This window comes from Triturus cristatus, chromosome 5_1, assembly GCF_964204655.1.
Source record: "Triturus cristatus chromosome 5_1, aTriCri1.1, whole genome shotgun sequence".
Taxonomy (NCBI): domain Eukaryota; kingdom Metazoa; phylum Chordata; class Amphibia; order Caudata; family Salamandridae; genus Triturus; species Triturus cristatus.
Genome location: NC_140587.1, coordinates 646776191 through 646801014, shown reverse-complemented (window position 1 = coordinate 646801014; position 24824 = coordinate 646776191). Strand labels below are relative to the sequence as shown.

Here is a 24824-nt window from a genome sequence, read left to right as displayed (position 1 = left end):
GCTACAATATATGCAGGGCCTAATTTGGGGGGGGGGGGGGGCTCAAGACTGTTGGGACACTAATAGCTCCACGGATGTATATGCAGTGGTTTTTGGCTAAGAAGTTGAAAACTGTCTTTTGAATTGCATTGACTTTTCATACTATAAGAGGACTAGGTTTAAGACAGTTAGTGCAGCTATTAAGATCTGGACTGCATTTAGGAAAAAATTTGGAATGAGTAGACTTAATAGATATACTCGATTATATCGGAATAGGTCATTCCCGGAATTGATTTTTGCGGATAATATTATGGCAGAATGGGCGAGCAAAGGGATAGGGGAGATAGGGGACCTGATGGACCAAGAGGGAGTAGTGCAGTTTGCGGATCTAATCATTAAGTACCAGCTGGATGTTAGAAGCTTTTTTAAATATCTTCAAATTAGGAGTTTTCTGAATACTAAGAAAGGGGGGCCTGCTGGGTTTGGGAATAATGCAATATTGGACAAAATAAGTAAGGGGGGGGGAGTGTACAATACGTCGTTTTTATGCAATATTAGCAGAAGCTAAAATGGACGATATTTCCAAGTTTGACACTAAATGGATGGAGAAGCTATCCATTGAGTCGGGATTTTTTCAGGAATCATTGGCTCTCGGACATACCGTCCTGTGTTCAGCTCCACTTCAGGCCCAGCATTACAAAACAATATATGCTTTGTACTATACTCCCGCTAGAATTGCACAATGGGGGGGTACCAAGGGGACGAGTTGCCAAAGATGCAATTCCGTAGGAGCAGATATCATTCATATATTTGCATCTTGTCCTCAGCTATATACATTAAGTCGGGATCTGGAAACGTTTTTAGCTACATATTTAGGTATCCAAGTTGTACTTACACCGACTTTGGTGTTACTTGGGGTTAGTACAGATCCATCGGTTCCACATCGTGAATTTCTGTTTATAGCAATGGCAGTGTATAGATTAATGATTGCCAGGGCTTGGCTGGATACAAGACCCCCGGACATGCATCAGTGGCTGGCAAGTTTATTGTCTGCCTATAATTTGGAAAAAGCAATTTATGCACGTAAAGGTAAAAAGAAGACGCAACTTGGGCTGAAAATCTGGGAGCCTGTAAGGATATGGAAGGAGGGAATGGTGTCAGTTTAAGGATTCTTTTTTATATTTTAACTCTCTTTGTTATACCTGCATATATACCCGTTTTACTTTTTTGTTATGCTCCTTCTGGTTATGAAGTAATGACCAAAAAAATATCAATGTTGTATGATCAATGTGTTATAAAGTAATGTCAATATTAATTGAGCTAATATTGTATATAGGATTATCTCAATGCAATATACTGGATAATGCTGTGATAATGATGCATTAATGATGGAATATAAGTAAAATTTCAACAACAACAAAAAAAGAAAAAAAAAGAAAACAGCCACTCACCCTTCTAGTGACCTTTACTGTAATTCAGAAGGAGTGTATTAGGAGTGCAGGAGGCAAGTTCAAAAGGTTTTCAGCAAGTCCCCTCACAAGGAGCTGTTCTACAGTCACCGCTTTCTCTCAACATTGTGCACAGCAAGCCTAATGGTGAACATTCACATGGAGGGGATTTCAAGTCACGTCTTTTTGGGGCCTAGTCACAACGGCATTCTCGAGTTCATAAAGTAGTGATCTTCTGGTACTGTTTGATGCCGTCTTACATGCCAAAACAACTAAAATGGGAATGAACTAGGAATATTCAGGAAATGTTTCTTTTTAATTAGAGCAAATAGAAAGGACTGTGGCCTCTTTGTACTTTTCCTTAAAGGAGTTGGATGTTTCGGCTGATTCACAGACGCATGTCAGAGTACACAGCTGAGTCCCACTTCCCCACTAGTAGTAGTGTTGTGAGTATCTCCTACCACTGCAAGCGGTCACTTTATTGATCTTTACAACAATCTCACATGGAGACTATTTGAACCAGTGTGTGCATTAGGGGGTCGCGTGGCACCTCACAAAATGCTTTATTAAAGTTAAGGTATGTCACGATAGCAGCATTTCTCCTCCCCAGTGTCATTTATTGAATCTGACAATGTTGATATATGTTTAATAAATGATCTTCCTCTAGGTCTTTCTTTTTAATTTTGCCAGTAATACAATACACTATTTTGACAGGTGCTAAGCCGAACACTTGTTTGGCCAATTGGTAACATAACAGGAATATGGTATTTATACTTCTCTTGTACACTCGTCATTGTCTAGGCCTTGAGGCAGCTGGCATCTGTGGTATTTGACCCTCATGATGTATGTGTGCCTAATCTTCCAGGATGCCCCCAATGGATTCTGTATACATTTTCATTGAAATGTGGCGCGTCAGTTAGTGTTGATTCCTTGAGGTCATTAGGATTGTGTTGAGGCAAATACAGTATCCCTCAATGTTAGGTAGTTGCTTTGAGTCAGTCTGAGCTGGTTTACATTCTCTTTCACTTCCAGGTGTTGTCCTTACTCATTTCATGTATGTAGCTTTGGACATGTCCCTTTACTGCATGATGTAAAAAAGATAAGACCCTTGTTGCTTCCACAGTTCTGTGTTTGCAGTCTCCACCACCTCAGTATATTTCCTCCCCATGTTTATTGCTTTCAGATGAGTTCCCTCATGTTGTTGAACAGCACACTGATGCATGTTGATGCCTGCATAAATCATAAGTACTGAGGATTCACCCGAGGACCATTCCATTCCATTGTTTAGCTTTCGGGCATAATTACAGAAGTGATTTACTTTCTCAGAGGTTGTGACGGCGCAGCGGTTTGGGCTGGAAACCCGCTTCTTACCGTCATGATGTTGTTCTCTTCTATATTGGCGAAGGCAAGCTGAAAGAACAAGGGCAGAGAGTGCTACCTATTATTATCCCAGTATTTATGTTGAATATAAGCATCCCCACGCATCACTAGTTGGCCTCCTTCCATAAGATGGGCATGTCCAGAGTGGATCCCTAGTGTGCGGCGTGAGGTGGTAAGAGGCTACATCTCCCTGGTGAGGTCCACCAGGGCTGAAACATGGGTCCTTGTGTTTTTTTTCTGAGTGTTCGTGACCCAGCAGTTTGGTCGTCCCTCCCTTTCTGCAATGGGAGCAAGACTCAGTTGTACATTATTGCTCCATTCTGTGATCGCATAGATGAGCTACATATATGGAATGGAATGCTACCCAGAAGACTCCAAATTATCAAGATTATTCAAACATCTCCAGCTAACCCTTTTTTGAATATTTGCATTCTCCAATTTACCATCACCTTTCTTCAACTATGGTTTTTGTTATTGCTCCTGAATTTCATCCCTTAAAATATACTTTTCATGTGCCCACTACCCTCTCAAAAATTATTTTATCATAAGTTTTAGGCAAATGTGATGTGATGATAAAAGAGAAAGGATAATTATTATTCCAACATTGTTACTCAAAGATAATGGCAATAATACGGATGAGTTCTAGCCACTGAATGATGGAGTGAATTTACACAGCACAGTAAAGGGGCCACTCAATACTTATGTCTCTGTGCTGCTGGAAACCCCATGGAACTACTGAAAGAGAGGGGTGTGCGCTTCGAAACCTTCAGTCTGGTGCCAACCCTCCCACAGCTGTCCATCTCTTCAGCTTTCCATTCAGCGTTGGCATCTGCAGGTTAAAAGGAGTGACCAGGAAGTGACTGTCTGCAGACGCCCTGGGGCACAAGTGGGCCAGGCCATGAAGCCTATTTCACTGCTCCCCCTACCTCCAACCCTCTGGATCGATTCCTTCTACTGTCAATTCCTGGTTTCTAACTCACAGCTGAAACTTTATTCAGGGGCGTAATGGAGTCCCCTGCAACCCCTGTGGTGCAGGGGAGCCCCCAGCCCATACGCCCCCCCCCCCACAATGGTTTAAAACAATGGGTATGTACGGTTCATCATTACATTGAAACAGATAAAGGCCAAAGACCGGAGAATGTACTGGGTTCATGTTTACCAGCAACTTGCAGACCTGGCGAGCCAAAGACGCAAATGCTACATAACATAGCTTAGGATAAGATGCTAACACAATTCAAAGGTAATTTACGTTTTTTAAGACCACGGATAGTTCAAATGATCTTATTCCCATTAAATGATTCCATCGACGCTGCAATTAATGAGCACACACTTGCATTATCTTTCGAAAAAAATACTTGCATGGAGTGCTGATGGTAAAAGAAAAAAAAGTAGATCCCCTGAATGATACCAGTGGAAGGATACAAATCATCAAATCAAAAGAATAGTAAAGAAGGGATACTGCAAGAGAGACAAACACCAGAAGAGCAAGGAAACCATCGAATAAGAACAAATGAGGCCGACAAGAAAGCCACCCAATGGTAAACAATGGTCTGGCTTAAAGCAAACTAAGTATTGGTTTGGTTCACGATAGGTCTATCTGACAAAAGACTGCTAAAAGCACTTTTAAGCAAAATGTAAAACCGTGCTTCTAAAAGAGGGCAGACATATTCTCTGGCAACATGGTGTCTGAGCAAGGGTAGTAGACGAGCCTGTTCCATTTTATCTGCATCAGCCAGTCCTACCCTCAGGTCGCCCTTTGTAATGCAAGATGCAGCTTCCTATTCACCTCAGACAAAATAGATGCCGCCTTGTTATACACATCCCTTAAACATATCGGAGAGGCATGCAATAATCTACTTACAGTTTTTATTCTTTACGATTGATAATGTGGCCAAGCACCAGGCCAGCAGATGCTTTACACTGCTGTAGAGACCGGGGACCTATTCAAGTAAAGTCCTGAGGTCAAGAATAGGATGCTGTACAACAGCTGAGTGTCATTTTCATTTTTAAATCCCCCAGTCATCCAGCTACAAGTAAAAGCATTCAAGATATGGGTGACCAACCAGATCTACGAAGATGAACCGACCGGCCCAAGGTACTCTGCTTTACCATGAAGGTTATTTCCAGACCCCTTATACAGTAATGCAGAGATCTGTAGTGATAAATGTACAGATGGGATGGTAAAAGGGGATGGCTAAAATGCTGCTAGTGTCAAGCACCATTCCTGCTGCATTCAATGTTCGGGACCTGGTGCAGAAGAGGGTACGAAGGGAAGGTAAGTAACTGACGTGCACATGAGAAGAGGGACCCTGCAGGAGGATGAGATGAGAAGTCAATGAGAGCGGCTGGTAGCCTTTTGTAGCTCCTAGGCCATGCATTAAAAAACAAATTAAAAAAGACGCAGAGAAGGGAGTATCGGAGTACCAGGAGTGCGTTTGAGGAGTCTATTGCAGATATGAACCACTAAAAAAAAAGTAGTTCATATCTGCAAAATGCCGCGGGCTGGTGCTATCAAGACTGATGGGCAAGAATGATGGGCAAGCCTGTCAGCCAATGGGTAGAGCCAGCTGAGCCACAGTGGCTGACAGGGCGTTCCCAAAATCCCCCTCTTATGTACCTATGTATTTGTGTGTGTGTGTTGGCATCAGGTCCAACATGACAGCTAAAGTTGTTGATCGGTGAGGTCTTAAAAAAAAAAAAAAAAGGTCATATTAACTGCTTATTCCACATTTGCTTCAGTGCACATCCCAACAACCATTTTGACATATCTGTGTTGAAGGGACTGACCGCGGATATTCAATCTTGCACTTTACAAATGCAATGTTGTGTACTGCAAAAAGTACTTCAGGCCAGTAAACAGGAAAACCCTGGATTCCAGGGTAGCTACTCACTGGCCTAATTCTCATCCAGGCTGCGCGAGAAACAACTCACTCATGGCTCTCCAGTACCTACCGCAGTCCACAGGACTTCAGCTATTTACCAGTACTCTTTTTCCCTGGAAAGTGTGCCACATGGTATACTCACAAAACGTGTTAATGGTGAAGTGTAGAATTCGAATTTCAATTCAGATAGAAACATTGTGAGTTGTCACTTGGGGAAATGCCAGGCTGGAAATGTGAATGTCCGTTCCTGGTTGAGGACTTAATCTTAAGGTCTTACAGCCCAGAAAATATATAAGAATCAATCAATCACTTTTCACATACACTTACAATAGGTATTTCATGATCAATGAAAACGTGATTTTACTGCCATCGTTATAATGTAATGCAATGCTCTTCTGTGCCAGGGCATTGAGTGGGGGCGTTGGATTTAATACTCTGAGCTCCGCCTACATCTATACATTTAGATAGTCCAACGGTTGTCATACCTCCAGGTTTCTTCCAAATCCACCAACTGCTGTAGCATTTCTTCTCCCATTTCCTTCCGAATTTGAAGCTCAAGAACAAATTTGCTTTGTCTTTCAGCCAACAACTTCTCTCTTAAACTTGTAATCTTCATCAACGCATCCTGTAAAAAATAAATATATATATCTTCAGAGGGTCAACATCCGTCAAGGCAAAATCATCTGACAAAACACGGACAGGGACCCAAGTATACAAGGCATCACCAGCTACTGGGTGTAAGGGCACCACATAATATTTGCACCCGATTTAAAACTAAAGTAATCACTCATTAACTTCAACATAGCTAATGTGCAGCACGTATTTGAGTCTGCTTCCATTATCCAGGTTATGAAAAGGGAGAATTTAAGAAAATACCTTCTGTAGTAGGTCTATACTCACGGGCTACAAGGCAACAAACTATTATACGCCTATTTCCTTGTTGCATACATACATTCTCATTTTAAAAGGGACGAGCCACTGAGGTGCGTTGATAAAAGAAATTAAATGCGTAAGGATAAAGGAATGCAAGAGTACAAAAACGGACCTACCAGGCCGAATACAGATGCGGTACAATCAGGAATACACTGTTTTTATTTAAAACGTGCAATGAAGTACATTTTATTTGTTTTTGTGCAGTTTTATGTAGCCCGACCTCGACCCAAAGGTATCGCAGCACTGTATATGAACACCAGATACCTCACAAAAGGACACATTCAGTTTTTTGTTGCTCAGGAAGATTAAGTGATCCGCCAAGAATCACAGGATGTTAAGCCAATGCCGAGTCTGTAAACTGGTTCCCCAGTTTAAAAGTCGGCAGCTCTGGTTGTTAGGCCACATCGTCCCCCCTAATAATGGAAAATGTTATTAGTAGGACGACATGGTTTTGAAACCAAGTAAGGATTCAAAGCAAATCTATTGCGGTGGGACCTGGTTGAATGGGTACCTAGGTTTACCCTTCATTCAAAAAATGCTGATTCCATGGAGTGTCGAGGATAGGCAACGCTTCTGCACTAGTTTACCCTGACTAAATTGTGTTGGAGATTCCATTGCAGAAATGGTGTGGCGCCAACTGGGCCTGGTAATGGCAGTTCACACCTTTTACTCACATTCTTTTTGTTGCAACTTTTTCTTCTAAGATGTGAAGAGCTACGTGCAACAGAGGCGCCCTAGTGTCTCGCCTTTATCCCTGAGGAGAGAATGACTCCTCCCCGTAGCCACAGATCCGCCTTGCAATGCGTAGAGCACATGTGTGGGTGGCAGGTGCCTTCCAAAGACAGTCACTGAAGGCAGGCAAAGCTCAGTAGAAATAAGATACCTGGACCCCTGGGGTAGTCTCGGCAGAGCAATAACCCAGAAATGATACACTGGTTGCTAAATTAGTTATGTCTATATGCAGTATGTGAAATAATTTTACCTCGGATAAAGAATGAAGCATATGGAAACATCTGAAAAACTAATGTCATTAAGGTCTACCTGAAATTTATATCAAGGGAACAATATCAAACATTGGGGGTCTAGAGGTGGAGTTGAGCCTCACCCTTCGGTCATCGAAATTTGGCTCAGTATAGACCAATGCCTTTTGAGGACACACTAAAAGATCACTAATCTAGCAGTTCTTTATCTACCTTGAATCCTAAATATGTATACAATCCTGCAACAGTGATTGAGGCATTTAAATATGCATCAGATTCTCCTAGTGATAAAAATGCAGACCAGTGCGTCCTTAACTACAGGGCAAGCTCTCTCCTTCTGGCTCAGAGACAAATTTTGGAATTTTAAGCTGTTCGGTAGCTAAGGTGTTACCCTAAAGACAGCATTCTCCCAGATTACCAGGCGCCTTCCAATCTCATAGAAATCGAGTGATGGTAACAGTGTCTGTGTGCCATTAGACAAATCCTTCTGCTGGGAAGAGTCTGGATGCTTGGGACGCAGTACATAACTGGTTAGCATCATATTGAACAATATATACCAGAAAATACACATTCATCAATACCACTATATACCTTTTTATTCTCTAGGTGAAAGAGAGTACAATGTTGTGTTCTTCCAGGATCTGTATTCTCTTCTAGCGGTTTTCAGGTCTGCATTCAAGCACTGGCTAAACTTGTGCCAGCTACATCCAAATATGATACTCCCATCATCGTTCAGCAAGAAAATGCCATGGGCTATCAAAAGAAAGGTTTTGCAGGTTCATGCAAGTGGTGGATGAACGGTCATCGGCGGAACTGGTTTTATAAGATGAAGATTCTGCTGGAGCGTGGCATGGATCATAAAGGCAAGCTTGGTGCTTCTTCAGATTCTAAAGGTTGGTTGGAAACAGGAAGAGTAGACATGCCTTCGACGTTGTCGGCTCAGTTACTGGACATCCTTGGATATACCAAAGACAAAGTTTGAAGACATGCATTTTGAAGAATTACCTTTATGGTTGTGACTATGGGGGCCATGAAATGACTGCCTTCCTGACAACCGCAAGATATCCATGCTTCATAAGATCTCTACTCTGCCCATGAAGGAGTTATGAACTCTGCTTGTGCCAAGGGACTTGTGAGCAACCCAAACTGCTATGAAGACATAACAGAAGACTTGATGTGAGTGGTTTTCTAGCAAACCCGAGCCCATCTTTCAGCACGATGGTGTTTGTGGCCTAAGTCGATGAGAGCATACGTCCTCAGGAAGCTCCCTCAGATGCAGAGCTGCAGTGGGAGCCTATGACTCACTGTTGAATTAAAGACGATAGGTGCACCCCCTGGGCTGGGAGAGAAGTGGGAATTTGGATGAATATAATGAAATCAACACCTCCCCCCTGAAGATTGCACAAAGGTACTGACTGGACAAGTGGGGGCATCCCTCAAGGGGGGCCCACAGATTGAGAGAGTAAGGCTGTAGCAGGTGGAAAAATAAACCAAGCCTTCTCGCTACATAAATGTGCAACACTGTTGATTCCTCTATATTGCTGCCTTAAATTAATTCACACTGATCGGGGATACGATCAGCAAAACACAATGAAACCACAAGCGAAGTCCCAAGGCTCTACTGCAAAAAAAATGAAAGGTGTTACATGCAAAGAACATGGTTTTCTGAAGCAAACTTTCTCCCCAACCAAATGATGAAGTGAACTGAAATGACCTCAATAATCAAAGTGCCTAACACACTAAATATAAAGTAGTAGAGGATGATGGCATTTGAAACTATGCTAGATTATACCCTGAACCATAGAAAGCTGAAACTTAGAGGAAACCTAACTCTGCAGATAGGAGGATCAAGAGAATGGAGGCAACGATTCAACACCTGAAGGAAGATAAAGTCAACAGCTTTTGAAAGCTGTGCACTGATGAACATTTTCTGGCTAGTGAACAAGTGGAGGGCCTAGAGAACCTACACAGGACCAGAACCATGAGTGTACAGATGTGGTACCAGGTGGACAGTTAATCTGATCTCAAATCCTTACTGTAAGCGTTTCTTCGCCATGAAGTTCTAACTAATTCTAATTAGACTCCGCTGAGTGAAAACAGTGACAAGAATTCAAACTAAAGCAACCGACAATATGAGAAATACAGGGTCACAATTCTAGTGACCTTACTGGAAGAAGATACATGAGAAGAGCTGAGCAGGTAAAAATGGAAATCTTTATTAAAGGAATCACATATTCATATTTCCACACTTGAGTCCTATGCAATTCAGGAGTTTGGAATGAAAATTGACACAGGGAGGCTAGGCCTCAATCCAATATCTAGCCCAGTTGAAGGTTGTCATGGGAGAAAGAAAAAGTAGATGCTGTGTAGAATTATGTGGCATGTCTTGAATATGTAAGAGATGCAAATTCAGAATTGAAGTATCTACAGCACGAACCCTGACTTTAGTGCTAAGTTGGTACAGTTGTCTAGTGCCTGCTTGGACTCATGCCTTGTTATCAAGAGCTCCTACTATCCTAAACCACTGTGTGGGTGGTGCTTCCTACATTCTGAGGTCCTATTTGACTTTTTAAGGGTAACTAGGCATCATCATAAATATGAGTCCATCACAAGGATTTTTTTTCTTATTGCAAAATGATCTTAATGTTTTTCTTTTTTAATATGTGGGCGAATCTGTCTCTTTCCTATCTGATTGGTAGATGAATTGTGTATTGGTGCCATGATCATAATAAAGAAAAAGTAAAAAAAACAAACAAAAAAAAAAAACTCTAGCCTAGTAGCTATTTCCCACTTTATTTAGCCTACTTTTATTTTCTATGCTCAAACATTTTAAGGTGTATGAATTCTTAATAAGCACGGTAAACAGACAGACTAGAACGTCTCCAGAAAGCACCCTACACCATGCAACCACAAAAATGGCAAGCATCATTTTTTGCAAAACTTCTACCTGACTGGTTGAGACTCCTGTAACAGTGATTCAAAGTTTCAAAGCTACAAATTTGGGGTAAGTTCTGATGAGGACTATGACCACTCTTTGATCTTCTTGTGCTTCAAGTCATAATGATAAAATGTTCTAACAAAACAATTGTCCCTTGGGGCTTATTTGGATCATTACCTATATTATAATTCTACGGTAATGTGATCAATCACTGTTTCATACTTGCTTGGTTCAAATAGGTAACAATCTTTTAAAATTGGAATGTATCCATGAGAATATTTCAAAAACAATCTCTCTGTTTCAGATGTTGTAATTTATCTAATCGTAATGAGGTTCCAATACATATATTGAAAGTGTAATACAGACGACGCAGTGCATATAAAAAGTGAACATACATAGATACAGAAATTGAATAAATATTGTACATATCCAGAGGTTACAGGCTAATTGAAACAATCACTTCAGAAGACTGTATAGAATTGTATACATATACTCCAAGTCCATTCAATTACAAAGCAACAAAGAGACGGGGTGTTGGCGTTTTGATATATAGGAGGGCTTTGGGTCACTCACTTTCCTTCCACATCAGCAATAGCTGCAAGCACAACAGGTGCACAGCAGTGACCACAGTTGCCACCACACCAGCGACCAGAGAAGTGATCACACCTGCAACATCAGCAGGAACCACAGTACTGACCACGGCTGACTCAACAGGACAATAGCTGCCACCAAAGCAGGACTGCAGCAGAAGCCACAATATTGACTACAGCTGCAACTTCAGAAGAAACAGAATAATTTACTGCTACTATTACAACAGCAGGAATGCCTCAACCCAGCTACAATTTAGGAAAGATCTGAAGACACATCTAACATGAACGCTAGATACCGATGATGTAACAATCTCTTGCAAACCTGGTAACCTTCCAATCTCATGTGGACAGTGCCTTAGACACTATACAGTGCTGCGCTGCCTTTGAGCTAGGTTTGTGCTATATAAATAGTTGTTAGACCTGTTATCCTTAGGGTGGTCTATTGCCTTTCTTTTTTGCTGATTCTCTCTGTTGGCCATAGGACTCTAAACAGTTTATCACTGCTGACTAGTGCTAAAGTGCATGTGCTTCTCCCCTATACATGACCAAATTGGTGTATACCAGATTGGCATATCTGTTGCACTGCTAAGTCCCTTTTAAAGTGGTATACCATATTCCCCGGGTCTATACTTCTGATGCTTCTATTGGGCCTGCAGCACTCATTATCCCACCCACAGAAGCAGCCTTTCAAACCTGTCTCAGGCCTGCCACTACAGTGCATGTTTGTGCAGTTAACTGCCACTTCGACTTGGCATTTAATACTACTTGCCAAGCATTAAACTCCCCTTTTATAACATCGAAGCCACCCCTAAGGTAGGCCATAAGTAACTCTGAAGGCAGGGTGCTCTGCAAGTAATAGGCAGGACATGTACCTTCAGGTTTTGCATGTACTGATAGTGGCAATCAGCCTATTTCATTTTTCACTACTGATAGGCCTACCCCTCTCATATGCCAGCATTTTCTTAATGTACTTTTAAGCTGTAATTCCTGATCAGAGAGGAGTAGCTTTTTCATTTTTGATATGTTTGGAATGTTAATGATAAATCCTCCTTACTGGTTTAGTTGGATTTAACAAAGTTTTAGAAAATGCCACTTTTAGAAGTGCTACGCAAACAAATGATGGACGGAATGCTGAATAAATCATACATTCAACCCCAGTCAAGAGGTCTGGGTTAAATCCATTTATCTTTTGCTCACCATGCCACCCCAGTTTAGACCCAGCCATATGCAAATCAGTCTGGACCCTGTGCCTCATGGGAACAGTCCAGACCGAACTGTCAAGCAGGAACGGAAAAAAGCATCCTGGGACCGGTTTCTGGGTATTACCCTTCATCAGCCAGGCTAGCTTGAACCCAGTGGCACAGTGAGCAAGAGACCCACGTCTGGGCATATTCTTCCCACTTAGGGTGAATAGTGCTACACAAACAAATGATGGACGGAATGCTGAATAAATCATACATTCAACCCCAGTCATGAGATCTGGGTTAAATCCATTTATCTTTTGCTCACCATGCCACCCCAGTTTAGACCCAGCCATATGCAAATCAGTCTTGACCCTGTGCCTCATGAGAACAGTCCAGGCCGATCTGCCAAGCCAGGTCCTCCCTGGACCGGAAAAAAGCATCCTGGGACCGGTTTCTGGGTATTACCCTTCATCAGACGGGCTAACTTGAATCAAGACTGATTTGCATATAGCGGTGTCTGAACTGGGGTGGCGTAGTGAGCTAAAGAACGATGATGGATTCAACCCAGATCTGTGACTGTGGGCAAGTGTCTGAAAAGTTTCAGCACTCCATCCATCATCTCCTTGTGTTAGCTCACTTTTAGAAAGTGGACATTTCTCTGTACTTACTGCTCTTTGTGCCAGACAGCCTGCCTCCAATACACACCTGGACTGGGTGACAGCTACCCTTGTGTATTCCCTCTAGAACGCCACAAATGCAGAAACGGCTAGGTATGACAGACGACTCATCTGCATTCATCTACACTCCGACAGCCTTCCTGGGTAGGAAGGGGGGAGGGGTAGCTCACACTTGCATCTGAATAGAATGCATCCTGTCCTCACACAAAGCACTGATTTACCCCCAGGGTTAGTCTGACAGACAGGACTTGGTTGAAAGGGATCCTTGTGCACTTTGAAGAGTGCTTTTGAAGTCACTCCCTACATCAAAGGCACTTTTGGGTATAAGTACTGGGTCTCTGACCCCCTAAAATCAGCCACTTCTGGATCTTGAACTGAATCTGTCAGAAGGACGGCTGAGTTGCTGAAAGGACTCTACTGGAATACATTTCTGGAAGAACTGCTTTTTCTGCTTTTTCTGCTTGTTGTCCTGCTGTTCCCAGACTCTGCAGAAAGGAGAGCTGGACTCTGTCTCCCCTTCAAGTGATCTCCAAGGGCTTGCTGGCTTGCCTCCTGTTTTCTGAAGTCTCAGCGACACAAAAGACTTCCTTCAATTCTGCTGACGCTGCTGGACTCTGCCTTCTGTGAGTCTGCCTGAGGTGCCCCCTCCAAGTACTGGGCCTCAGAATTGGGTTCTGCAGTTGTTTATCACATACAGCTCCGAGGCCCCAGAAATCAAGCTTTTGGGCTCTTCGTGACCACGAACAGGCTTGTTCACACTGGGACTGTGCCGCTCGCTTGAAGAATCAGCGTGAGCCACTGCAGCATTGTTTCCTCGCACAGCAAACTTTGCCACCTGCGACCGCGGGGCCCCACCTGCTAAAATACTAACTCTGGTTATACTTATTGGATTGTCGTTTTGGTCTGGTTTTATTCATAGAAATATAATTTAGATTTTTAAACCTGTGCGGAGTCTTTTTGTGGTGTATTCATTGTGCTACTGTGTGTGTGTTGCACAAATAATTTACACATTGCCTTTGTAGATAAGCCTGACTGCTCTGTGCAAAGCTACCAGGGGGTGAGCACATGTTATCTTATTGTGTATCTAGCGGACCTTGACTAGAGTGGTGATTCCTGCCTGGCCTGGGTGCATAACTCAGCCAATCGGGAATCCCATTTCTAACAATAGTGCATACACAAATACAAACAGCAATTCCCAACGCTTACCACAGGAGGGTTCATAGCAGTAGCAACAGGAGCCCGAAAAATAACTACAGCTGCTGTTAACACAGCCACACTTGCAGCAGCATCAGGGAAAGTAGCTGCAAGCACAGAAGGGATTACAGCAGCGTCCATCATAACTGTAACTACATCATAAAACCATAACGTCGAACTCAGCTGACATAATGACAGGAACAGCAGAAACCAAAGTGATACCCACAGAAGGGACTACAGCGGAGATAACTACTTTTATCTCCCAGGAACCGTGGCAGCAATAACAGCTACAACAAAAGCTGCCACAAAGTGTCAAGAGTGACTGCTGCTTGACAGAAAGGACCAGAAAAGTGACCACCGCTTCCATCCTAGGAGGAACAACAATCCCAATAACAACTGCTAGCAAAGCAAGAACAATGGCAGTGACCACAGTTGTAAGCACAGCAGTATAGCAGCAGAAACAGCTGCCATAACCACAACAGATGCTACCAGCATATCTCCAACAGTTGCCACAACAGCCACCAGCATTACCTACTGCAAGTACAACATCCACCATCAGCAGCAACCACAGATGTAACAGCAAGGACAGCAATGCACATCATGACAGAGACTGCAGCTACCGCTACTGCAAGGACATAAACAGTGATGACAGCTGTCACTACAGCAAAGTCCATATATGTATGCTCTGCAAGAACAGCAGAATGAACCACAGCTGGCAACAAAAAAAAACTTCTATCACAGAAGGGACCTCAGCAGTGACCACAGCATCAACCATGACAAGGGCAATAACAGAAATTATAGCTGTAACAGTGTAGCCCACATCTTCCACAGCAGGGCAACAGCATCAAACAACCATAGCAATCACAGCAGAGACCTTAGTAGCAAACCCGTTCTACCAGAGCACTGCCCAAAGTTGCAACAGAGGTCACAAAAGGGGTGGCCACAGCATCTGGAACTGTAGTGATCACAGCAGCATACACATCTGCCAGTGACAGGGATAAGAAGAGTTACCTGTGCAAAACCAACTGCTGTAAACACAGCAGGAACCACTACTGTAACCATAGCTTGAACAACAGCAACCACTACAGTTGTAACCATATCAGAGACAAGAGCAAAACCAAAGCAGCAGAAACACAGTGACAGCAGAACATGGACCATAAGAGAAACAACACTACCTCCACAAAAGCCACAACGGCTCCAGAAACAGCCTTAAACAGAGAATCAACTGTAGTTGCCTTAGCAGCAAAAGCTTGAGAGCAGGTGTCACAGCTAGGACAAATGCATTAATCCACAGCTGTGACCATGACAGTAACATCAGTAACAATAGCTTCTGCCACAAGCAGCACCACAAAAACCATGGGAGAAATCACAAAAAGCTGTAACCACAGTCACCACCATAGCTTAAACTGTAGATCTATGCACACCAACAACCACGGCAACAACCACAGCTGCCACAACAGCAGGGACAACACCAACAACCATAGCTATGATCACAGCAAAGACTAGGGCAGGGACATTAACAATGACCACAATAATCACCATAATTGGGACTAAAGGAGCAACAGCAGGTTTGAGTGCAAAATATGGCACCGCTGAGGTCCTCAGCAGCAATAGCAAGAGCTCTCAGCATTATGAAGATCACAGCAGCTATAGTGGGGACCGCAGTAGTGGCCACAGATGTCCCCATACCAGGTACAATAACACTAATATCTGTCAGCAAGGCAGGGACAACAGTGACTATAACAATAACCAGAGGACAACAGCAGCAGCAGCAGGAACCAGAGCATCAATCATATCTGCCATTACAGCGGCAAGCACAGCAATAACAACATGTAAAATGACAGAAGGAGCACAGCCTTGACCACTGGTGCCACCATCATAAGTTAAGAAAAATGCTACCACAGCACGGACAACATAAATGATAACTGACAACCGCTCTTGGCCTTGCAGAGCCAGTTAATTTCAGGCATGTACTTTCTGTACCATTATTTCTTTTTAATTGTTCTGTCAGGACCCTATTTTATACCTGGTCTGTCCTTGCCTGCAATAGATATCCCTGTAATGTGCTTCTGGCACAGCATTTACCTGTGCAGAAATTTACCACATTGAATTTGGCACATACCATGATCCTTGATAAGGCACTGTGAAGGAGATGGTGGAGGTTTTCGCAACTAGGCAAATAAAGACGCTATCGGAATAGTTCTGGATGATTAGTCCAGAAACTATATAGTGGCTTTGGCTTAACGGGATAATCTTAAGGGGAAGAGCTGGCAGTAGCGGTGTATTAAGAGGCTCTGGCACACATTTAAACATGCTATAATCACAAAACAGTGAAAACACAAACTTAGGCTGTCCCTAGAGTGCGTTCCTACAGTTACCTACAGAGTTAGAAAGATGCAGTGCCAGTGGGGGCATCTCATAAAAAGTAACCTACTGGCCTCACACACCGCCCGGTGTCATGCTTCATCATCGGCTGTCCTCGCTCTCTAAAAACTTGGTTTGCTATAGGGCGGGCATGCACCTGAAGACAGGGATGCACTTCTAAAGCTAAGTGACGGCCGTGCGGAAGTGATAAGTGACTTAAAAACCATTACATTTGTCCATACACTAAATTTATTCAGGGAACAAATGTACGATAATTAAAAGAAGTGACCGGTGATGTGGGACATTATTCTCCCTTCACCGTTTGAAGTGCTGATCAGCATGGCAATACAGCTAGCGGATGCCCTGCTAGTTGAAATTCAACAGAACGAAAGCAAACTAAAAACCTCAGTTCATGGGACCGTCTTCAAGAAACAACTTGAAGAAATAAACAACGACCACTCGGCTTACAGGGAATACCACACACAATCAAAAATCACCAAATTACAAAAAGATGTTCAGAAGTTTAAGCAGGAGACAGTATATCCCTACACAACTGATGAAGGTTACGACAAATCTCAACAACAACCTGCGCCTAAACGCCAACCACGCTTCAGACCTACACCCCAGAATTGGACTTATAGCTCAGGGGAAGAAAGAAGCGATAGCAGCAGTGATGAGAGCACAGGGGGACAACAGACACGGAGATAACAAAATTCTAACCTACCAATGTTTGCACCACCAGTGCGGCCATTCGGCTTTTGGCCGCAACAATTCTACCCTACGGAGTATGGGCCCCAACAAGGTCAGCAGCCTTTTTTATTCCGAGGCCAAGGCAGAGGAAGAGGCAGACAGAAACCGAGAAGAACAACCAGGGTCCAATGGGACGACGAGGCAACCACCAGCGGGGCTGTGACACGGAGCAGAGGCACATCACTAACAATGAACAAGGAGTGACTAATATCCTGAACCTGAGTAAGCATATACTCAGCGTGGAGGAGAAGGCGGTTCTAGCAAAGGGCTTGGGTTTTGTCCCCACTCCAGACAATGATCCTTTTTTCCTCAACACAGAACTGGCCCAATTCTTCCGGAAAATAAAGTTGAAGGACTTCTTTGGTGAGACTGAAGGATCGGACAACAACCGGACCAACACCGGTCTACGGAAAAAGTCTACTTTCTCCCCTCCAACTCAGAAGGTCGCCTGCAATGTTCTGGCTTTCGAACAGGCAGTCCTAACCGAGGTGGAAAAAAAAAATCGATTTCAACAACTCAAGGGGCTTCCAAAACATGACCAGAGGCAAGAGGACGGCCCTGGAACAACTGAAGAACAACCGCGAAGTAGTTGTAAAACCAGCAGATAAGGGGGGCGCTATTGTTCTGATGGATTACACCATGTACAAAGAGGAGTGCCTGCACCTCCTATCAGATATGACCAGCTATGAGGTACACCAGGAAGACCCAACACTTTGCATTATGAACAAGATTAAGAACATGGTCAGTGAAGCAGAGACCCACGATTGGATCACTAAGCATGAGGCTGAATTTCTAGTCAACACAGAACCAAGGACACTCAGGTTCTACACTCTCCCCAAAATCCACAAAAACAAGACACCACCGCCAGGAAGACCGATAGTGTCAGGTATAGGGTCAGCACTTGAACCCTTTCTCAATTTTGCAATTGGTTCTTGAAACCAATTGTGCAAAAATTACGGTCCTACCTGAGAGACACCAAGGACGTACTCTGCCATCTCAGAGATTTTGAGACTGATGCCAATGAGGATATGTTCATAACCATGGACATCGAGGCGCTCTACACAAGTATCCCTCAGAGGCGAACTTTGGAGGTGGTTGAACGTATCCTACAAGACCAAGAGTGGACATACATGACACCTACGCATTTCATTATGGAGTGCGCTGAATTAGCGCATACTGAGAATTGTTTTAAATTTGAGGACACTCTGTACCATCAAGTGAAAGGCACGTCCATGGGCAGCACCTTCGTGCAGAGCATGGCGTGCCTGTATGTCCATCAATTTGAGGAGGACCATATCTTTAACTCCTCTAACCCCTTCATACCTCAGATTAAAACATGGAAGTGGTATATAGATGACATTTTGATCGTCTGGAAAGGCACCACAGATGAGGCAGCACGATTTGTGGAATTGGTCAACAGCAACGACCCCCACCTCAGGTTCAGACACACCATTGATAAGAACCACGCAGTTTTTCTGGACTTGGACATCACCTTGACAGCAGAAGGAATTTCCACCAAAGTCCACATTAAACCAACAGACAGGAACAGTCTTCTCCTGTGTGAGAGCTACCACCCGAGGGCTCTCTGCGAAAATTTACCAGTCGGACAATTTCCAAGAATACGAAGGAATTGTTCTGAGATCAACACATTCCAATCACAGGCGAAACAACTTGAGAGTAAACTCCTAGAAAGACACTACCCCAAACAAATGGTCAAACGAGCAAAAAAGAGGGCGAGAAATAACAACCGGGATGCCCTTCTGGAGACCACACAGAAGGAACAGAAAGACCGTCTTGTCTAAGTAACAACGTACACTCCCGTCTCAAACAAAATCCAGAACATTATATAGAAGAAATGGGCTATTTTGAACAGCGGAAGCCGAAAGTAGGAAACTCCCCTTTTCGCGTACAAACGGACTGGAAACCTGAGGGATAACCTTGTACATTCAAAAACCACTAATGATGTAATTGACAGTCAAATGACCTTATGGAGCCAACCCAGACCAACTGGCCATTTTCCATGCGGCAATTGCATGTGTTGCCGCCTGACCACTACCACTAAAGAGGTCGACATCGGCACGGGCAACCCCTGGAGGCTAAAGAACTTAAGCAAGTGCATCACAGAATGCGTAGTTTATCTACTGACATGCCCGTGCAATCTGAAGTACGTTGGAATGACGACAAGGAAGGTGAAGACACGGATCGGCGAACACCGTAGCACAATCCGGTGTAAAAAGACGAACACAAAACTGACAAAACATTTCACTGAGAGAAACCACAGCGACTTCGATCTGAGGTGGGTCGTACTAGAGGTCATGAAACACCAGAGAACTGACATTACTAGACAATTATATATCCGGGAACAATGCTGGGTGTACAGGCTACGCACGTGGAAGGAGGCCTCAATGATGACATACCATGGCTACAATTGGCAAGATAGTCAGGGCCCGACACCAGTGTAGTGACCAACATCCCCTAGTATATGTAAACTGTCATACATGGTTTTCTTGCAAACCATCTATAAACCATGCTATAATGGGGTTGAACACGGTATGACATTGGCACATAATAGTACAGTGTGTACACTGCCAGAGAGCTTGAAAGCAATTCGCAGTTCGTGCCAAACTAGCAGTTTTTCCAGTACTATTGACTAGGGGTACTGAGCCTGATACAAAGGAACTATTGAAACCCCAAAGAGATAGTCACCGTCTCATCTGTTCGAGATAGTGGTGCCTAAATATGGTCACACACGGGTTACAATAACGTAGTATAAACTTTTACCACACGCGGACAGTGCACTTAGACAGAGGCACCGAGTCATCTTTACCCCTCATGACTACAACTATTTCCGTCACGACAGTGTGCGCCGCACTTAGCGTAATCTTTCTTAAATCCAACCTTGACACATGGCTAATTAACCAAGCACAAGTGTAGATTGTGAGGCACGCATGGATCTAAAGGCTTTCAGAACTACACAGTATTGCGCATGTGCGATACTTGCACTTAGGAGCACTGCCAGCTTTGTGGGAGTCGGTAAATATTGGGGGTAGCGCGCATGCGCAGGATTTCCACAGTTCCCCGGGCGCATGTACGGTGCCTACACCATAGACATCGGCAACCTAATGAGGCTTAGCGAACAGGCTTCACACACAGACGCGCTGCTCATGTTTAGAATCGACGCGTGCAGAAAGAGAGAGACACGCCTCCGCCCACAGTATGGCGCATGCGCGATGATTGCACTACGGCACACTGCCAGCGGTGTAGGAGCCAGTAACAAGTGAGAAAAATGTGCATGCGTAGGACTTTCACTTCTCCCCAGGCGCTTGTGCATTGCCTACACCATAGACATCGGCAACGTAAAGGGGCGTCATCAACAGGCGTTATGTACAGATGCGATGAAGGGCCAATGATAGGACTCCTCATGTTCAATATCGACACGCGCTGGCAGGTAAAGACACGCCTACCCCCAAGCGGCCAGGCGCCACCCCAGAGGGACACAGGATGTATATCTCACACCCTCAATTAACGCTGGTTATCCAGGCAATTGGCCACTTAACTAGAGTACATATACCCCCTGAGTCTTCACCACTTTCCATCGATGGGGAGACAGAGGACGCCTCCGGGAAGAACGGCTGGAAGCACTGAAGCCAGACAGTAAGAGGGTGTATGACTGGTTGTGAATGTGAGAATGGAAGGGTGTTTTCACCCTCTGGGAACCAGATGGTTTTGGACACTATCCCACTGGAATCATAACCTTTAACTTCATGTTTAATGGTCAATGTGGGTTGGCAGCTTCTCTGACCAGTACATCTGACCCCCTGTACTTCTCATTTCCAGAAAGTCAAAGTAGGTCCTTCCACCTCCACTCTCCCATGGAGCAAGTAGGATAGGATTTAGGGTAAGAGTTGGTATGGTACGATTTATTTTATTTGACTGAAAGATGACACGGTTGTCTCATAAAGACCACACCATGCGCGCAATAGGTGTGGTGCCGTATGGATGGTATAGTGTGCCTTTTGTGTACATACTCACACGCTCTGGTCTGTATGTCTCTCCTTTTGTTTCATTTTTGTTTCCTACAGAGTCACTTGCATTGGTACTACACCACGAGGGAAGCTCTAAGCCCACAGCCCCCTCCAATTTAGAGGAAGTTTCACCCCCCTTTTTACACTAGGTGTGAGAAGGTGAGCCCTTGGGTAGTAACCTGCCCTTTGGTCCTGAAGATTTCTACGTACCCTTCGGGGACACGAATGCAGAAACATGTCGACCACACTTCAAATGGTGAAGGGAGAATAATGTCCCACATCACCGGTCACTTCTTTTAATTACCGTACATTTATTCCCTGAATAAATATAGTGTATGGACAAATGTAATGGTTTTTAAGTCACTTATCACTTCCGCACGGCCGTCACTTAGCTTTAGAAGTGCATCCCTGTCTTCAGGTGCATGCCTGCCCTCTATCAAACAAAGTTTTTAGAGGGTGAGGACAGCCGATGATGAAGCATGACACCGGGCGTTGTGTGAGGTCAGTCCGTTACTTTTTATGAGATGCCCCCACTGGCACTGCATCTCTTTATAACTCTGTAGGTAACTGTAGGAACGCACTCTAGGGGCAGCCTAAGTTTGTGTTTTCATAGTAGAGTGGAGGCTGGCTTGCTCCTAAGCCCCGTGCCTCTAGTTCCCACCCTTAGCAAGCGCTGAGGTTAGTGTGTGTGGATAATCACAAAACACCCTGCTACCACATCCATGCCATGGGCATAATTATCAAACATGAATAAGATATTTCTCCAATTACTCTCATACACTTAATAAAATACTTGTTATATAATCCGCTAGCTACGTGAGGAAAGGTTAACACCTATATCTACTGAGATACATTTGCAAACCATTCTATTTGCCTTGCATGGAAAACCATTAACACTATGAAGAGATTTATAAACCATTTTCAATTTTCTGTTCTTGAAATTCTTTAAATACTTTTATTTAAAAAAGTTTACTTACATTTGCTCAAAAAAATAAGCATGACTTTCAGTGTTTATACCCTGGATTGGGTGAATTTATTTTGGGAGACATGGCTCCACACTTTACCTAATTGATGCACACAATTATTTTTAATCACCGTTCCAGCATCAAGGATTTACCTGAGCACTGTACTTTGTTAATCTAAGATATTATGTATACAAGTGAAAACCACTTTGTTGCAGTAGAACTAGGATAAACAAACTCAACTAATCTAACTTTTTTGTTGGAAAAAAATGTACATTTAGAAGAATATGTAAATTTGTGCAGTAACTCACCTCCATACGAAACACCATTAAAATAATGTATGCAGGTTTCATGTAAGACCAGCAGCCTATATGGATAATATGGTCTATGACTGGAAAATTCCCCCCAAAAATAACTTTTTACACAGTGGCTACTGCAGTTCGCAATCCAGTAGGTGTTGCCTGTAGTCTCGTTTAGGGATAAAGACTTAACATTTGCAAAATAAAACTCACTCATGGTAAACAAGTGTGGGCCCCTGCTCTAAGCACTTGACTGCCTGTGATGCTGGTATCCTGATTTTTATTTTTGACACTGGCATCAGACTAATCTAGCACTGGTGCAGAGGCCTAGGCATGTCCCTGACAATGTGAAGTCCAACACCAGTCCTTTGGCTGGAAGTGGCCCTCTAAGCTTGCCTCATAGTAAACTGTGGACTGTTGTAACTTTCCTGGGTGTAACACGTAAGCGGTGGTGGCAGAGAACCCTGTTTTGGGAATCTTTTGCATTACCAGACCTTTCTATCTGTGTTATTGAGGGTGGGGCCCATGACCCATCTAGTGTCAAGCTCTGCTGCTAAACGAAACCGAGAAACATTTGCTTACATCTCGTACACATTTCAAGAGCTGGTGCATGTACTGGGAGCACCTGATATGTTTGTTTGTGGGACTCTGTGGGTGTCCGAGTACTGAAACTAGTGCAAACCATTTTGGATGCACCTGATTGTAGTTTGGAACAAAACGAAGGAGGACGATAACTTCCCAGACTGTGGAAGTGTATTGCCTGCATTATTTTGGCTAGAAGATGTTAGACCGGGACACTGAAGTGAGATGGATGGAGACATGGCTGTCTTTAGAAATCTCATGACTGCTTTGTTACCAAGGGCCCGCTGATTAATTCTTCCTGAGCATTGCCATTTGGTAGATGGTAGAGGTTACAGGTGGGACAAAAGTTTCTATTGTTTAAAGGTGAGGAAGTTATTAGGCCAGGGACGTCCTGTTGTAGGACTCTGATTACTGCTTCAAGGAGATGGATAAAAGACAAAATGCAAAAAAAAAAAAAAGTCATTGTGCTCAATAGGCCTGGGCTAAAATTTCGTTCCGTTCGCGGAAATTGCGATAATTTGACATTTTCGCGTTCCGCGGAATGCGCGAAAATGTCAAAATTTCCGCATTCCGCAGCTTGGCGATAATTTGGTTCTTGCTCGCGCTGTAAAATAATACATTCTCGCGCGCGATTGCCTTACCTGAATCCCTGCGTTCGCCGACAAGTTTTCTTGATCCGGTCGCGTTCTCCATGAGATGTTATATTGTTTTTAGCCATTTGCGCTGTCTCGCGACAGTTCGCGCCCGCAGTGACGTCATGCGCCGCGCGATCACGTCTTTCTTCTCGCAATCATGCACCGCGAGACATCTGAAAACAAGATGGCCGCGCCCGCGAGCAACCACATGGGTAAGTTGGCGAGCCGCAACCATGCAGAAAATCTCGCGAACATGCGGAAAAAAAAAAACTTTCGCATCTTCGCGATATTTCCGCGTGTTTGCGATCATTTTTAACATTTTCGCGATCATTTGCGAAAGTGGATTTCGCAAATTCCGCCCACCCCTAGTGCTCAATACATTAATGCGGGTCCTCCTGCTATTTTGAACCTTGAAAAATCACCACTTTAGATAAAGGCTGTGCTACGGAGAGCAGCCTAAGAAGGACACTTCGAAGACAACCAACCTACACCGGTTTTGAAGCTTGAGACAATGGAACCACATTACCTGTCTGGAAAACGTGTATAGAAGTGGGATCTATACCACCCCACTTTGTTCCAGAGCCATGTTGTTCTTTCCTAAAGAAGGAAGTGCTACACAGAGTACTGAGAAAGCTTCTGGTATCTGCCTGACAGCCAAAGGTAAAGGAAAATCACCTCAAGTCTGTGCTTTTTCCTGGAGGAGCGGAGGGTTTGCCTAGAGCCTAGATACCTGCCAATAAAGGAAACAAGTGTGCATGGCTCTGCAGAAGAAGATACTGTACAGGAGCAGAGGCCCATTTGTTCCCAGCAAGGGTGATAACAGACAAAGCTGATGACCCAGGAAAGTGTGCCTGGAAACCCATGCTGTGAAAAGGTCTCCTGGTCTCTATGTAGTTCATTAAGTAAGGTGCAGCAAGTTTGTGCCACCCGGCAGTGGATTTGATCACCTGGTATAGACTGTCTTACCCTTATCTGCCTGTACTATATGTTCCCCATTGCCATCACTGTTTTCTAATTAAGTA

At 43.8% G+C, this 24824-nt stretch overlaps 1 protein-coding gene across 2 annotated transcripts in view; it reads right to left on the bottom strand.

Annotated features, from left to right (window-relative positions):
• LOC146831328 (kinesin-like protein KIF20A) overlaps nucleotides 1-24824 on the bottom strand; it is a 445700-nt gene that overhangs the window by 191639 nt on the left and 229237 nt on the right. For both annotated transcript variants that reach the window (XM_085605605.1, XM_085605604.1), the window contains one exon: nucleotides 6175-6314. In XM_085605605.1, the coding sequence (XP_085461731.1) occupies nucleotides 6175-6314 (140 nt within the window). The remainder of the gene's footprint in view (nucleotides 1-6174; nucleotides 6315-24824) is intronic.